This window comes from Ornithorhynchus anatinus, chromosome 21 (genome assembly GCF_004115215.2).
Source record: "Ornithorhynchus anatinus isolate Pmale09 chromosome 21, mOrnAna1.pri.v4, whole genome shotgun sequence".
Taxonomy (NCBI): Eukaryota; Metazoa; Chordata; class Mammalia; order Monotremata; family Ornithorhynchidae; genus Ornithorhynchus; species Ornithorhynchus anatinus.
This window is the reverse complement of record NC_041748.1, coordinates 22,470,666-22,483,416: the sequence shown is the minus strand read 5'-3', so window position 1 is coordinate 22,483,416 and position 12,751 is coordinate 22,470,666. Positions and strand designations below refer to the sequence as shown.

General features: G+C 52.8%; 1 protein-coding gene across 1 annotated transcript; it reads left to right on the top strand.

The window, feature by feature from the left end:
- Nucleotides 1-1,336: 1,336 nt before the first annotated feature.
- RASL10A (RAS like family 10 member A) lies at nt 1,337-11,835 on the top strand. Its single transcript, XM_029048697.1, has 3 exons — nt 1,337-1,587; nt 9,129-9,253; nt 11,214-11,835. Exons 1-3 carry the CDS (start codon nt 1,378-1,380, stop codon nt 11,482-11,484), a joined length of 606 nt encoding a protein of 201 aa, XP_028904530.1. The 5' UTR covers nt 1,337-1,377; the 3' UTR covers nt 11,485-11,835.
- The last annotated feature ends 916 nt before the right edge of the window (nt 11,836-12,751 follow it).

Here is a 12,751-nt window from a genome sequence, read left to right as displayed (position 1 = left end):
AGAAAATTCTTAGGTGCATTTTGCCACGTGCTGCACCCCTGCCAGCCTCCCTGGTACCTTGCAATCGGTGCCCCGGAGGGAATCCGGCGGGCAGGGATGAGAGAGAGTGGCCCTGTGCCTGCCACCAGAACTAGAACCAACTACTGCATGTGGGTCTCAGAGGCTGGTCTGCCCTTTCAAGGGGAGACGCCATCATCATCAGCCACCCTGGGCTGAAGACAGAGCTCTGGGTTTAGGCCGAGATCTCGGGGAAGGACCGCAGGGGGAGGGTTCTGATTCTGCTCAATAAATTGGGGACCGAGGAACAGGGTGAGGGGTTACCCTTCATCCTTCCTCTGCTCCCATCTGGGGGAATGACAAAGGGTCATTTGTCCCCGGTCACTCCTGAAGGCACAGTTCCACCTATCCAGAGGAGTTTATTTTTAAAGGGGGGGAAACTTTCACCCTGAAGGGGCAGGGGTGTGAAAGGGGTGCTTTATTTTGAAAGGGAGGGGGTGAAGTGGAGCCCGTTTTATTTTGAGGCGCAAAGGGGCCTGATTAGGATCCTCCCCCTTTCCCACCCCTTAGGTGGCTAAGAGCCCCGGTCACCTTTCCCTGAGCTTTCCCCTCCTGAAGGGTGGACACGGCGGGCTGTAATTACCTCATCTGTCAAAGCCAAGCCTGACACACCGCCTCCTCCCCCAGAGGCCGGGATGTGGGGAAGGAGAAGGGCGAGGGGGAAGGCGCGGGGAGGGATGAGAGATGGGAAAGTGGGAAGGGGTGGGGAGGATTGGAAAGGCAGCCCGGTCTACCGGGAAGGGGAGGGAAGGAGAAGAAGGGGAAGGAGAGGGGGCCGAGAGGGAGAAAGGGACGGGGGGGAGGGGGATTCGGTGAGCCTCTCTGGGTTCCCCGGGGGTGGGGGCGGATCTGTACCCTTAAGGAAGGACGAAAGGACCCGTCTCTGCCTTCAGGAGGGGTCCTTGCGTTCAGGGCTAAGAGGAGGGGGCTGCCCGCTGGGGTCCGGGCGGGAGAGGAAGGGGCTGGGGATGGGGGGAGGGGGTTAGGGCTCCTTGCGGGAAGGGGCGGGGACTCCCACCGGGGGAGGGGAGTCTGGGGTCGGTGCGGGGGCTTCGTGTGGGTAGGAGCGCTTCGAAGAGTGCTCGGCACCTAGTGAGCGCTTAACGAGTACCACCATCCTCCTTCTTCTTCTTCCTTGCCGGAGAGGGATTCCGGGCGGGAAGGGGCAAGGACTGGATGCGCAAGGGAGAGGAGGAGGGGGCTGGGGAGGGGGCTGGGGGTCCCCGGGGGGTCCAGCGGGCCTGAGCCCCTCCGGAGGGGTCCGGGGGGGTCCGGGAGGGGAGGAGGGCGCCGCCCCATGGGGCTCCATGGGGCCGGGTCATGGGGGGCACCCTGCGGGTGGCCGTGCTGGGCGCCCCCGGAGTGGGCAAGACGGCCATCATCCGCCAGTTCTTGTACGGAGATTTCCCGGAGAGCCACCGGCCCACGGCGGCCCGCCGCCTCTACCGACCGGCCGTGCTGCTCAACGGCGCCGTCTACGACCTGACCATCAGCGACGGACCCGCCGCCCACCGTCCACCCAACGCCCAGGTAGCGGGGCAGGCCCGGGGGGACGGGGGTCGGCCGGGGCTGGGCCTCACGGCGGGGCCTGAAAGGCGCGGGGGGCAAGGGGCGCCTGCCACCGGAGTGCCTGACGCTGTGCCTGACGTTGTGCCAGCCTGCGGTGCCACTCCACTGCCAGGAACCCGGAGGAGGGATGGGGTTGGGGGGAGGGGGCCGGTGAGTGGCGGGCGACCTCGCCTCCAACGTGCTTCCAGGCCAACATCTCTGCCTCGTCCCCTTCCCCCCGGAAAACCAGGCCGCGCCTTGGGCCAGAGACCCCTGTGAGCCCGTTGATGGGTAGGGATTATCGTCCCTATGTGTGTTGCCGAATTGTACTTTCCAAGCGCTTAGTACAGTGCTCTGCACACAATACAGCTAAATAACCTGAATAAATGCCCCTTGCCTCCCTCCGTCGCCCCCATCCCCACCCTGGACCTTTCTACCTGCTGCCCCGGTCCTGGAGGGTTGTCTACAGGATGCTCTTCGTTGTTGTTTTTTGTTTTGTTTGCTTGTTTTTTTAATAGTATGCGTTAAGCGCTTACTATGTGCCAGGCACTGTACTAAGAGAGAGGATAGATTCAAGCTAATCAGGTTGGCCACAGTCCCCGTCCCACGTGGGGCTCACAAGTCTTAATCCCCACTCTACAGATGAGGTCCCTGAGGCCCAGAGGAGTGAATTGACTGGCCCAAGGTCATACAACTGTCAAGTGGCCTAGGCGGGATTGGAACCGAGGTCCTTCTGACTCCCAGGCTCCGGACTCTAGCCACTAGGCCATGCTGCTTCTCCAAGCCGCTCTTCCCTCTGGCTGCAGGGAGAGGAGCATGGAGTGGAGGAGATGATGGGGGTCACCCGGGGAGCAGCAGGCAAGAATAGCCTTGCCACATGGGCTATGGTCATTCACTGGTGTTTACTGAGCACTTACTGTGGGCAGAGCACTGTACTAAGCGTTTGGGCGAGTACGAGAGAACAATAAACAGACACATTCGCTGCCCACAACGACCTGACAGTCTAGAGGGGGAGACAGCTCCGCTTAGTACAGCGCTTTGCATACTGTAAGCTCTCAGTAAATATGATTGAATGAATTGATGCTATAAAAAAATGATGGCATTTGTTAAGTGCTTATTATGTGCCAAGCACTGTTCTAAGCGCTGGGGTAGATCCAAGGTTATCAGGTTGCCCCACGTGGGGCTCACAGTCTTAATCCCCATTTTAAAGATGAAGTCACTGAGGCACAGAGAAGTCAAGTGATTTGCCCAAAGTCACACATCTTATCGGTGGTGGAGCTGGGATTAGAACCCACGACCTCTGATTTCCCAAGCTCATGCTCTTTCCAGTATGCTATGCTGCTTCTATCAGTCCCGGGGCTCTGGAGTGATTTTGGGGGAATGAAGTGGAGTGTTAAGAACCCTGCCCCCCTCGACCCCAGAAAAATGTTCTTTGCTGTCTTGCAGCTGGGTCTGGGGTGGAACTGTTTTGGAGCCAGGAGAGCTTTTCTCAAAAACAGCAACCGGGGCAGAGACAGAGACCTTTGTGTGTGACCTTGGACACATCACAACCTCTCAAGGCCTTGATTTCTTCATCTGTAAAATAGGGATAATAGATCGCAGGCCCCATGTGGGACAGAGACTCTGTCTGATCTGTTCATCTTGGATCTACCCCAGGGCTCAGCACCGTATTCGGCAACAGAGTAAGCAATCAACGGTATTTATTGAGTGCTTACTGAGTGCAGAGCACTGTAGTAACCACTACTGCCAGTACAAGACTACTGCGATTATGCACTCCCCTGCCTTTTTCTTTCACTGCTAGCCCCTTGAGGACCAGGGACCACAGTAATAATGATAATGATAATAATGATAAAATTGATTAAGCTCTTTGGATGTGCCGGGCACTGTACTAACCGCTGGGATGGATACAGATAAATCTAATTGGACACAGTTCCTGTACCATGTGGGGCTCACAGTCGTAATCCCCGTTTTACAGATGAGATAACTGAGGCCCAGAGAAGTGAAATGATTTGCCCAAGGTCACACAGCAGACAACTGGCAGAGTCGGGATTAGAACCCATGACCTTCTGACTCCCAGAAGGCCCATGCTGTATCCACTACTCCATACTGCTTCTTTGTGTATTTTTCCCAGTGTTTTATACAGTGCTCTGCACAAATTAAGTGTTTATTATGTACCATGAATACTGTTGTAGTGCTGTAGGTGGAATTATTATGGACTTATTCCTGAAGAGGACCTTGGACAAGTCACTTAGCTTCTCTGGGCCTCCTCAGTAAAATGAGGATTAATCCTGTGAGCCCCATGTGGGACATAATAATAATTAATCATTGTAGTATTAACTAAGCGCTTACTATGTGCTAGGCACGGTACAAAACGCAGGTGTAGATACAAGATAAGTGGGTCAGACAAGTCCCTGTCCCTCATGGGGCTCACAACCTTAACCTCCCCCACTTTTACAGATGAAGTAAATGAGGCACAGCAGACCAGTGACAGATTAGAACTCAGGTCCTCCCAGCCCAGGCTCTTTCCATTAAGCTACGCTATTTCTCGGCAGTCCAGTCCAGTTGGACGTGGACAGTGTCCAACCTGATGAGCTTGTATGTACTCCAGCGCTTAGTTCAGTAAGGGCTTGACAAATACCATAAAAAAAATTAAAGGGAAGTAAGAGTATCTGGGGCAGAACTGGAATCTGGATCCTCCCCAACAGGTGTAACCAGCGTGGCTCAGTGGAAAGAGGCTGGGCTTGGGAACCAGAGATCATGGGTTCGAATCCCGGCTCTGCCATTTGTCAGCTGTGTGACTGTGGGCAAGTCACTTAACTTCTCTGTGCCTCAGTTCCCTCATATGTAAAATGGGGATTAACTGTGAGCCTCACGTGGGACAACCTGATGACCCTGTATCTACCCCAGTGCTTAGAACAGTGCTCTGCACATGATAAGTGCTTAACAAATACCAACATTATTATTATTATTACTTGGCTGACTGAGCCAAGCCCCTGGGGAAGGGGATGTGGGGAGGGCAGAGGAGGAGTCAGGAAGGTAATAAGGAGGGGCATCATCATCGGTATTCATGAAGAGCTTATTGGGTGCACAGCACTGTGCTAAGCACTTGGGAGAGAACAATATAACAGAGTTGGTAGGCATGTTCCCTGCCCACAGACGAGCGTGACTTGGTGGATAAAGTTCGGGCCAGGGAGTCAGAAGGACCTGCGTTCTAATTCTGGTTCTATCTGCTGCGTGACCTTGGGTAAGACCCTTAACTGCTCTGGATCTCCATTACCTCATCTGTAAAATGAAGATTAAGAGTATGAGCCCTGTGTGAAACAGGGACTGCGTCCAAACTAATCAACTTGTATCTACTCCAGCACTTAGAAAAATTCCTGGCACATAGTAAGTGCTTAGCAAATACAGTATTTAAAAAGAGGCCAGGAGTGGCTTCTCCAGAGCTCAGTAATTGCCCCTGGGGTAACTGAAGCAGTGGACTCAGGTGTCCGACCTCCAACTAACTCCAAGGGCTCCTCTCCTACTGGCCCTGGGATAGAGGCCCGGACTGTGACAGGACCCTTTTTCTCAGGACTAACAGAGAAACCGCTCAAGCGGACTTACCTGGCAGGAGGGACCATCTCTCTGAGAAGCAGCGTGGCTCAGTGGAAAGAGGCCAGGCTTGGGAGTCATGGGTCGTGCGTTCGAATTCTGGCTCCGCCGCTTGCCAGCAGTGTGACTTTGGGCACGTCACTTAAATTCTCTGTGCCCCAGTTACCTCATCTGTAAAATGGGGATTAAAAACTGTAAGCCCCACGCGGGACAACCTGATTGCCTTGCACCCCCCCCCAGTGCTCAGAACAGTGCTTTGTACATAGTAAGTGCTTAATAAATACCACCATTTATTTATTTTTTTTCCTCTGTATGGGGAGGGGGTTTCCCTCCCCTCCCCACCTGCCCCTTACCACTCCTGGAGTCCCGGAGAGCCGGTGAGGAGTGGCAGAGAGGACCCTGCAGTGAATAAAGATGAAGAGGATGATGATAATGGTATTGGTTACAAACTCACCATGTGCCAGACTCCGAATTAAGCCCTAGGGTAGATAAAAGGTCATCACATCAGACCCATTCCCACAGAGGGCTCACATCTAAGGGTCCAGTCAATCAAAGGTATTTATTGAATGCTTAACGTGTACAGAGCACTGCTCTAAGTACTTCGGAGAGTCCAAAACAGTGGAGCTGGTAAACACCATTCCTGCCCACAAAGACCTTACAATCTAGACATCCAGACTGTAAGCTCATTATGGGCAAGGAACGTGTCTACCAACTCTGTTATATTGAACTCTCCCAAACGCTTAGTACAGTGCTGTACACACAGTAAGTGCTCAATAAACACGATTGACTGATTGATCTAAAGGGGGAGTCAGGAAATGGCAGAGAATAAGGATAAGTAGGAAAGAGCCCAGGCTTGGGAGTCAGAGGACCTGGGTTCTAATTCTGCCTCTGCCACATGTCTGCTCTGTGAACCTGGGCAAGTCACTTAACTTCTCTGTGCCTCAGTTCCCTCATCTGTAAAATGAGGATTACTGTGGGCCCCAAGGGGGACAATCTAATAAACTTGTATCTACCCCAGAGCTTAGAACAGTGCTTGGCACACAGAAAGCGCTTAACAAATTATTATAAGTCCTGTGGGTGGAGTGACAAGCAAGTGCTTAAAGGGAATGGATCCCAGTGCATAATTTTGTATGTATAATCCCAGTTGTAATTTTGGCTTCCTCACATCCTGCTAACTCCTGGCTTTTCTGGGCACTTTTCCTCTGCTCTCCTGCCTCCATCTGCTTCCACCACCTGGTCCCTGCATCAGATGTGAACAGCAGAGAAGGAGGGGAGAGCAGGGAAGAGGGGCCCCTCAAGGTCCCCCAGGTCATGGCTCAGGGAATCCGGGGACTTCCGCCGATACAACCTACCTGCTCTCTGGGCCTCTCAACGCGGGTCCCCTCTGGATTCCTCCAACTGCTATCTCTGTAAGGCTTGTACCAAGGTCACTGTTAATCATACCAATAATGATAATAATAATGGATTTGATTTGGTATTTAAGTTAAGTCCCTTGCCCAAGGTCACACAGCAGACAAGTGGCAGAGCTGGGATTAAAACGCAGGTCTTTCTGCCTCCCAGGCCCGTGCTCTATCCACTAAGCTATCGCTTCTATATCTGGCATTCCTTAAGCACTTACTCTATGTCAAGTACTCTTCTAAGCACTGGGGTAGACACAAGATAATTGGGTTGGACGCAGTCCCTATCCCATATGGGGCTCACAGTCCAGGTAGTAGGGAGTAGGATTTAATGCCCATTTTACAGGTGAGGAACTGAGGCACAGAGAAGAGAAATGACTTGTCCAAGGTCCCACAGCAGACAGATGGCAAATCGGGATTAGAACTCAAGTCCTCTGACTCCCAGGCCCATGCTCTTTTCACTAGGCCTTGCTGCTTCTCTTAATTATTGCTAGTGTATTTATGAAGTATTTATTTATTTATTGAGAAGCAGTATGGCCTAATGAAAAGAGCCCGGTCCTGGGGGTCAGAGGACCTGGGTTCGAATCCCAGCTCAGTCATTTGTCTGCTGTGTGACCAGGGGCATGTCACTTAATTTCCCTGTGCCTCGATTTCCTCATCTGCAAAATTGGGATTCAGACCCTGTTTTCCCTCTTAGACTATAAGCCCCATGTGGGACCAAATTATCTTATACCTGCCCTAGTGCCTGATACAGTGCTCGGGACCTAGTAAGTACTTAACAAATACCACAATTATTATTATTTATTAAGGGCTTCCTATTTGCCAAGCGCTGTGTTAAGCACTGGGGTATATGCAAGATAAACAGACCACATGGGAAACAACCTTTGACCTAAGGGCTTCAGTTACTATTGGTGTGAACAACATTTCCTGTGTAGAAAAGTCACCGCAGTGCCTGCCCTGGAGGAGCTAACCATGAAATGGAAAAGTCTGAGCCTCTAGTTTCCCTCTCGCCCTCCCACTGCCCCCAAGAAACCGGACAGAGGTGCCCGGGGCTGCGAGCCAATCGCCCATAACAGTTTGGTCCGCCAGCCAATCCCCCATGACAGTTTGGTCCGCCGCATTTTTCGTCCTCTAATGGAAAGAGCACAGACCTGCGACTTAGAAGACCTGGATTCTAATCCTGGATCTGCCACTTCCCTGTTTTCTGTCCTTGGGCAGGTCACTTAACTTCTGTGCCTCAGTTTCTCACCTGTAAATGGGGACGGACTACCTATTGCCTCTCCCGCTTATACTGTGAGCCCTTTGGGGGCAGGGACTATGTTAGATCTGATTATCTTGGATCTAACCCAGTGCTTAGTCCCTAATAAGCACGTAACAAGTACCCTATTAATATTATCGTTATTATTACTTCTGCTTAAGCATATTTCCACTGTCTTTTCCACCTTTGTGTAGATCATTAAATCAATAGTATTTACTGAGCACCGACTATGTGCTACTTAGCACTTGGAAGAATACAATAGAATTTACAGTCTAGAGGGGGAGATAGACACTAAAAAATTTCCAGGGAGGGGGAAGCAATGGAAGTTAAATATGTGTTTATAAGTGCTAGGGGAAGGGAGGGGGGTGGTGTTGAGTAACAGCTGCTCAGGGGATGCGGATTGCTACAGTAGCAGTAGGGGGTGGAAATAGGTTGGGGGAGATGAGAGGTTAAGCGAGGAAGGCCTCCTGGAAGAGGTGTGATGTCAAAAAGGCTTTGAACATGGGGAAATCAGTGTTTTCCCAGACATGAGGGGGCAGGAGTTCCAGACAGGAAGGAGTGAGCAAGAGGTTGGGGGTGAGAGAGATCATCACGCGACACTTTTGGAAAAGTTGCAAGCGTTGAAGAATAGATCATTTATATGTAGAAGAAAAGATGTAAAAGAGTGAGCGGGCTGACTTGTGAGGTGGGTAGCACTGGAAGGTGGTCATGTGTACGTGCTTGCTTGTGCATGTGTGAACATATGTGGGCAGAGCAGGCTGGGGCTGCATTTTCTTGGGGAAGTGATGACTTCAGGCCATTATCCAGGTAATTCAGCCGCAAGTGGGTTGCTGAGTGAGTCAATGAACCTCTGTTCTCCCTTTCCACTGAGGGATGGAAGGAATGAGGACAGGGACGGGAGGATCTTGCCATGCGGACAGGAGCTGGCAGACCCCGGGGTGATATAAGGGAGGTGGACTCCAGCCTTCCCTGGAGATTGTAAATCAAACGGGGAGGAGGGGGAGACGGGGGCAGCGCACGTGCAGTCCTGTCGCGAGTCCGGGGGATGGCCCAAATGACCCCTCGAGGAGCCCTCTTACCTGCCATTACCTCTGATTTTCCTGAATCTCCCAGGCCGTTCCCTCGTTGGTCCATGGTGGGGGCGGTGGGGACCTGACCGCCTTTTAGTGGCCGCCAGACCGCCAGCGGCTCTACTCGACTCTGGGGGAGGTGGGGGACAAGTAGAGGACGCCCCAGTGCCAACGATGGTGAACATCTCCGCTCCCTCCCCACCCCAGGAGTGGCCAGACCTGAAGAGTTGGGGCCTAAGGGACCCGGATGCTTTCGTGCTTGTGTATGACATCTGCAGCCCCGAGACCTTCGAGTATGTCAAGATGTTACGGCAGCAGATCGCCGAGAACAGGTGATTTTGGCAGGGGGGGTGCGGGGAAGCTCTGCCGGCTTCTCACCTTACGTTCGGGGGCAAAAAAAAAAAAAGAGGGCAGGGACTTTAGAGGAGGGAATGGGAGAGGATTTTTTTTGTGGTATTTGTTAAGTGCTTACTCTGTGCCAGGCATTGTAGTAACAAATAATCATTTTTTAAAAACCCAACAGATCTGAATTTATCGCCTGTGGCTCTCAGCAAACCACTGCATTTGGGCTCACAGTCTTACTGCCCGTTCATTAATAATAATAATAATAATAATAATTGTGGTATTTGCTTAAGCACTTATTTTGTGCCAGGCACTGTACCAAATGCTGGGGTAGATATAGGCTTTTCAGGTTGGACACAGTCGCTGTCCCACAAGGGACTCACGGTTATAATACCCATTTTACAGATGAGGAAACTGAAGCACAGAGAAGTTAAGTGACTTATCCAAGGTCACATAGCTAGGATAGAGCCCATGCTCTATCCACTAGGCCACTTTGCTTGTCTTCAGACTACCAGTGAGAAGCTCTGAGGACTTAGGGAGATCATCACGGCCTAGTGGAAAACACACTGGACTGGAAGCAGTGTCTCGAAGCAATGTGGTCCAGTGGAAAGATCCTGGGCCTGGGAGTCAGAGGACCTGGGTTCTAATCCCAGCTCTGCCACTTGTCCTCTGTGTGACCTTGGGCAAGTCACTTCACTTCTGTGCCTCAGTGACCTCATCTGTAAAATGGGGATTAAGAGTGTGAGCCCCATATGGGATAGGACTAATGTCCTAACTCAGTGCTTAGGACATTTCCTGGTACATAGTAAGCACTTTACAAATACCACTAAAAAAACAACTAGGTGCTCCACCACTTACCTGCTCGGGGACTTTGGGTGAGTCACTTAACTCTTCTGTGTCAGTTTCCTCATCTGTAAAATGGGGATTTAACGCCTATTTTCTCATTCAATAGTATTTATTGAGCGCTTACTATGTGCAGAGCACTGTAGTAAGCGCTTGGGATGAACAAGTCGGCAACAGATAGAGACAGTCCCTGCCGTATGACGGGCTTACAGTCTAATCGGGGGAGATTAGACTCTCTCACCCATATGGGACAAAAACTGCTCCTGATTTATTGAATGGGATCTATTGCAGTGCTTGGCATATAATAAGCGCTCAGCAAGTTGTATTACCTGGGGTGAGCAAGTCCAGTCCAAACAGCCATGGGACTCCTAACAGTCACTGTCCCCTGAAGGTGGCACTTTAGTACAAACTAAGGTGTGAGAGGTCAATGTCCCCAGGGCAAAGCTGAACCGGTATCTCCCACTTCCCCAATCTGTAATTTATTTTAGTACCTGCCTCCCCTCTAAAATGTAAGATCCTCTGGGAGCAGGAATCTCATCTACCATCTCTTTTGTACTGTACTCTTCCAAATGCCTAGTACAGTGCTCTGCACACAGTAAGCACTCAGTAAATACCATGGATTGATTTGGGGGCCTGGGGAACTCTAGTGGCTTGGGCCTAGCCAAGTATAAATTAGGCTAAGCACACTCCCCCTCCCCGCAACCATCCTCCAGGAGCACACTTCCCCTCGCCCCCGCCCCCCCACCAGGATGACCCATCTCCAGCCAGTGTGACCTTGGGCAAGTCACTTCACTTCTCTGAACCTCAGTTACCTAATCTGTAAAATGGGGATTGAGACAGTGAGCCCGACAATAGTCATAATTATGGTATTGATTAAGCACTCACTATGTGCCAGGCCCTGTACTAAGCGCTGGGGTGGATACAGTCGAGCCCCACGTGGGACAGGGACTGTGTCCAACCCGATTTGCTCGCACCCATCCCGGCGCTCAGTACAGCGCCCGGCACATAGTAAGGGCTTAGCAAACGCCACCGTCGTTAGCATCATGTGGGATCTCAGCCTGGTTCCCCCTCCCAACCGACGGATCGCTCCGTCCGTTCCCCCTTCAGGCCGGCTGGCACTCCCGAGGTGCCCATCATCGTGGTGGGCAACAAGCGGGACCAGCAGAAGCAGCGCTTCAGCCCCCGGCGAGCCCTGGCGGTGCTGGTGAAGAAGACGTGGAAGTGCGGCTACATGGAGTGCTCGGCCAAGTACAACTGGCACGTGGTCCTGCTCTTCAAGGAGCTGCTGAGCAGCGTCCTGGCCCGCGGCTGCAAGCACGGCCACCCGGCCATCCGTCTGCAGGGAGCACTCCACACCAGCCGCTGCAGTCTCATGTGACCGGGGCGGAGGTGTGAAGAGGGCGCCCAACTTCCGTCCACCACGGGGCTGGGGTGTGGATCGAGCCGAGGACTTTTTCTTCCCACCCCCGCCCCAGATCCCCCCGAAGCCAGAGGCGTTGGGCGATCCGTTCTGCCGGCCAGAAGGGTCGAGACGGGGCTGGCGGTCCCGGGGCAGGGACTTCTCCGGGGTGGCAGGTCGGAGTCGCAAACGTTGGCCCCCGGCCGAGTAGCTGCCCCGAATTCCGACCGCCTTGAGGGCCGGTGGGGTGGACGGGTCATGGGACCTTCCTCTCTTGCAAGAGTCCAGGGGCTTTGCCTTACCAGGTGGGAGGGGAGGAGGTGGGGGGGGGGGGGGGCAGGGCCATGGGGAGCTGCCTGGGGCTCCCCTCCCTATCCCCACAATGAGTGGGGGCCTAAGGGCTATTCCTGTCACTGGAGAGACTCTGGTGCAATAAAGAGGAGACAGAAGCTGAACCCGGGGCTTGGCAGGACTGTTCTAAGCGCCGGGGTAGATACACGATAATAAGGTTGGACACAGTCCATGTCTCACACGGGGGTCACAGTCTTAACCCCCATTTTGAACAGATGAGGGAACTGAGGCACAGAGAAATTAAGTGACTTGCCCAGAGTCGCACAAGAGACAAGTGATGGAGCCGGGATTAGAACCCAGGTCCTTCTGACTCCCAGTCCCGTGCTCTATCCCCCAGGCCGTGCTGCTTCTCCAAAGGACAAGACAAGGACAGAGGACAAAAGCTGGGTCACTGTCTGAGCAGGAAACGGCCAGTGGCCCATCTGGCACCAAATTCCAGCTCCGCTGGCCTGGGGCACCTTCTTTCCTTCCTGGTCTCGGTTTCCCCACAGGTCCCCGTCCTGAAGGTCAACAGGGCCTGGGTTCATGCAAGACCAAGTCCCAGAGGGGGTGCTATAGGAAGTGGGGGAGGTCTGCTAAGAGACCCAAAACGCGGGGGGGACAGAGGGCTCCCCCTGCAAACTAATAATACTTGTGGCATTTGTTAAGTGCTTACTATGTGCCAGGCACTGTTCTAAGCACTGGGGTAGATACAAGGTAATAATGGTGGACACAGTCCCTTTCCCATATGGGGCTCATGTCTTAATCCCCATTTTACAGGTGAGCTAACTGAGGCCCAGATAAATGAAGTGACTTACCCAAGGTCACACAGCAGACAAGTGACACAGGCAGGATTAGAATCCAGGTCCTTCTGACTCCCAGGCCCGGGCTCTATCCACCAGACCACGCTGCTTCT

What these genes read in the sequence shown, in the direction of transcription:
- RASL10A (XM_029048697.1), top strand. Translation starts at nt 1,378, where the DNA reads ATGGGGGGCACCCTGCGGGTGGCCGTGCTGGGCGCCCCCGGAGTGGGC. An exon ending in ACCGTCCACCCAACGCCCAG is followed by an intron (nt 1,588 to 9,128) that starts GTAGCGGGGCAG and finishes TCCCCACCCCAG; the next exon opens with GAGTGGCCAGACCTGAAGAG. An exon ending in CAGCAGATCGCCGAGAACAG is followed by an intron (nt 9,254 to 11,213) that starts GTGATTTTGGCA and finishes TTCCCCCTTCAG; the next exon opens with GCCGGCTGGCACTCCCGAGG.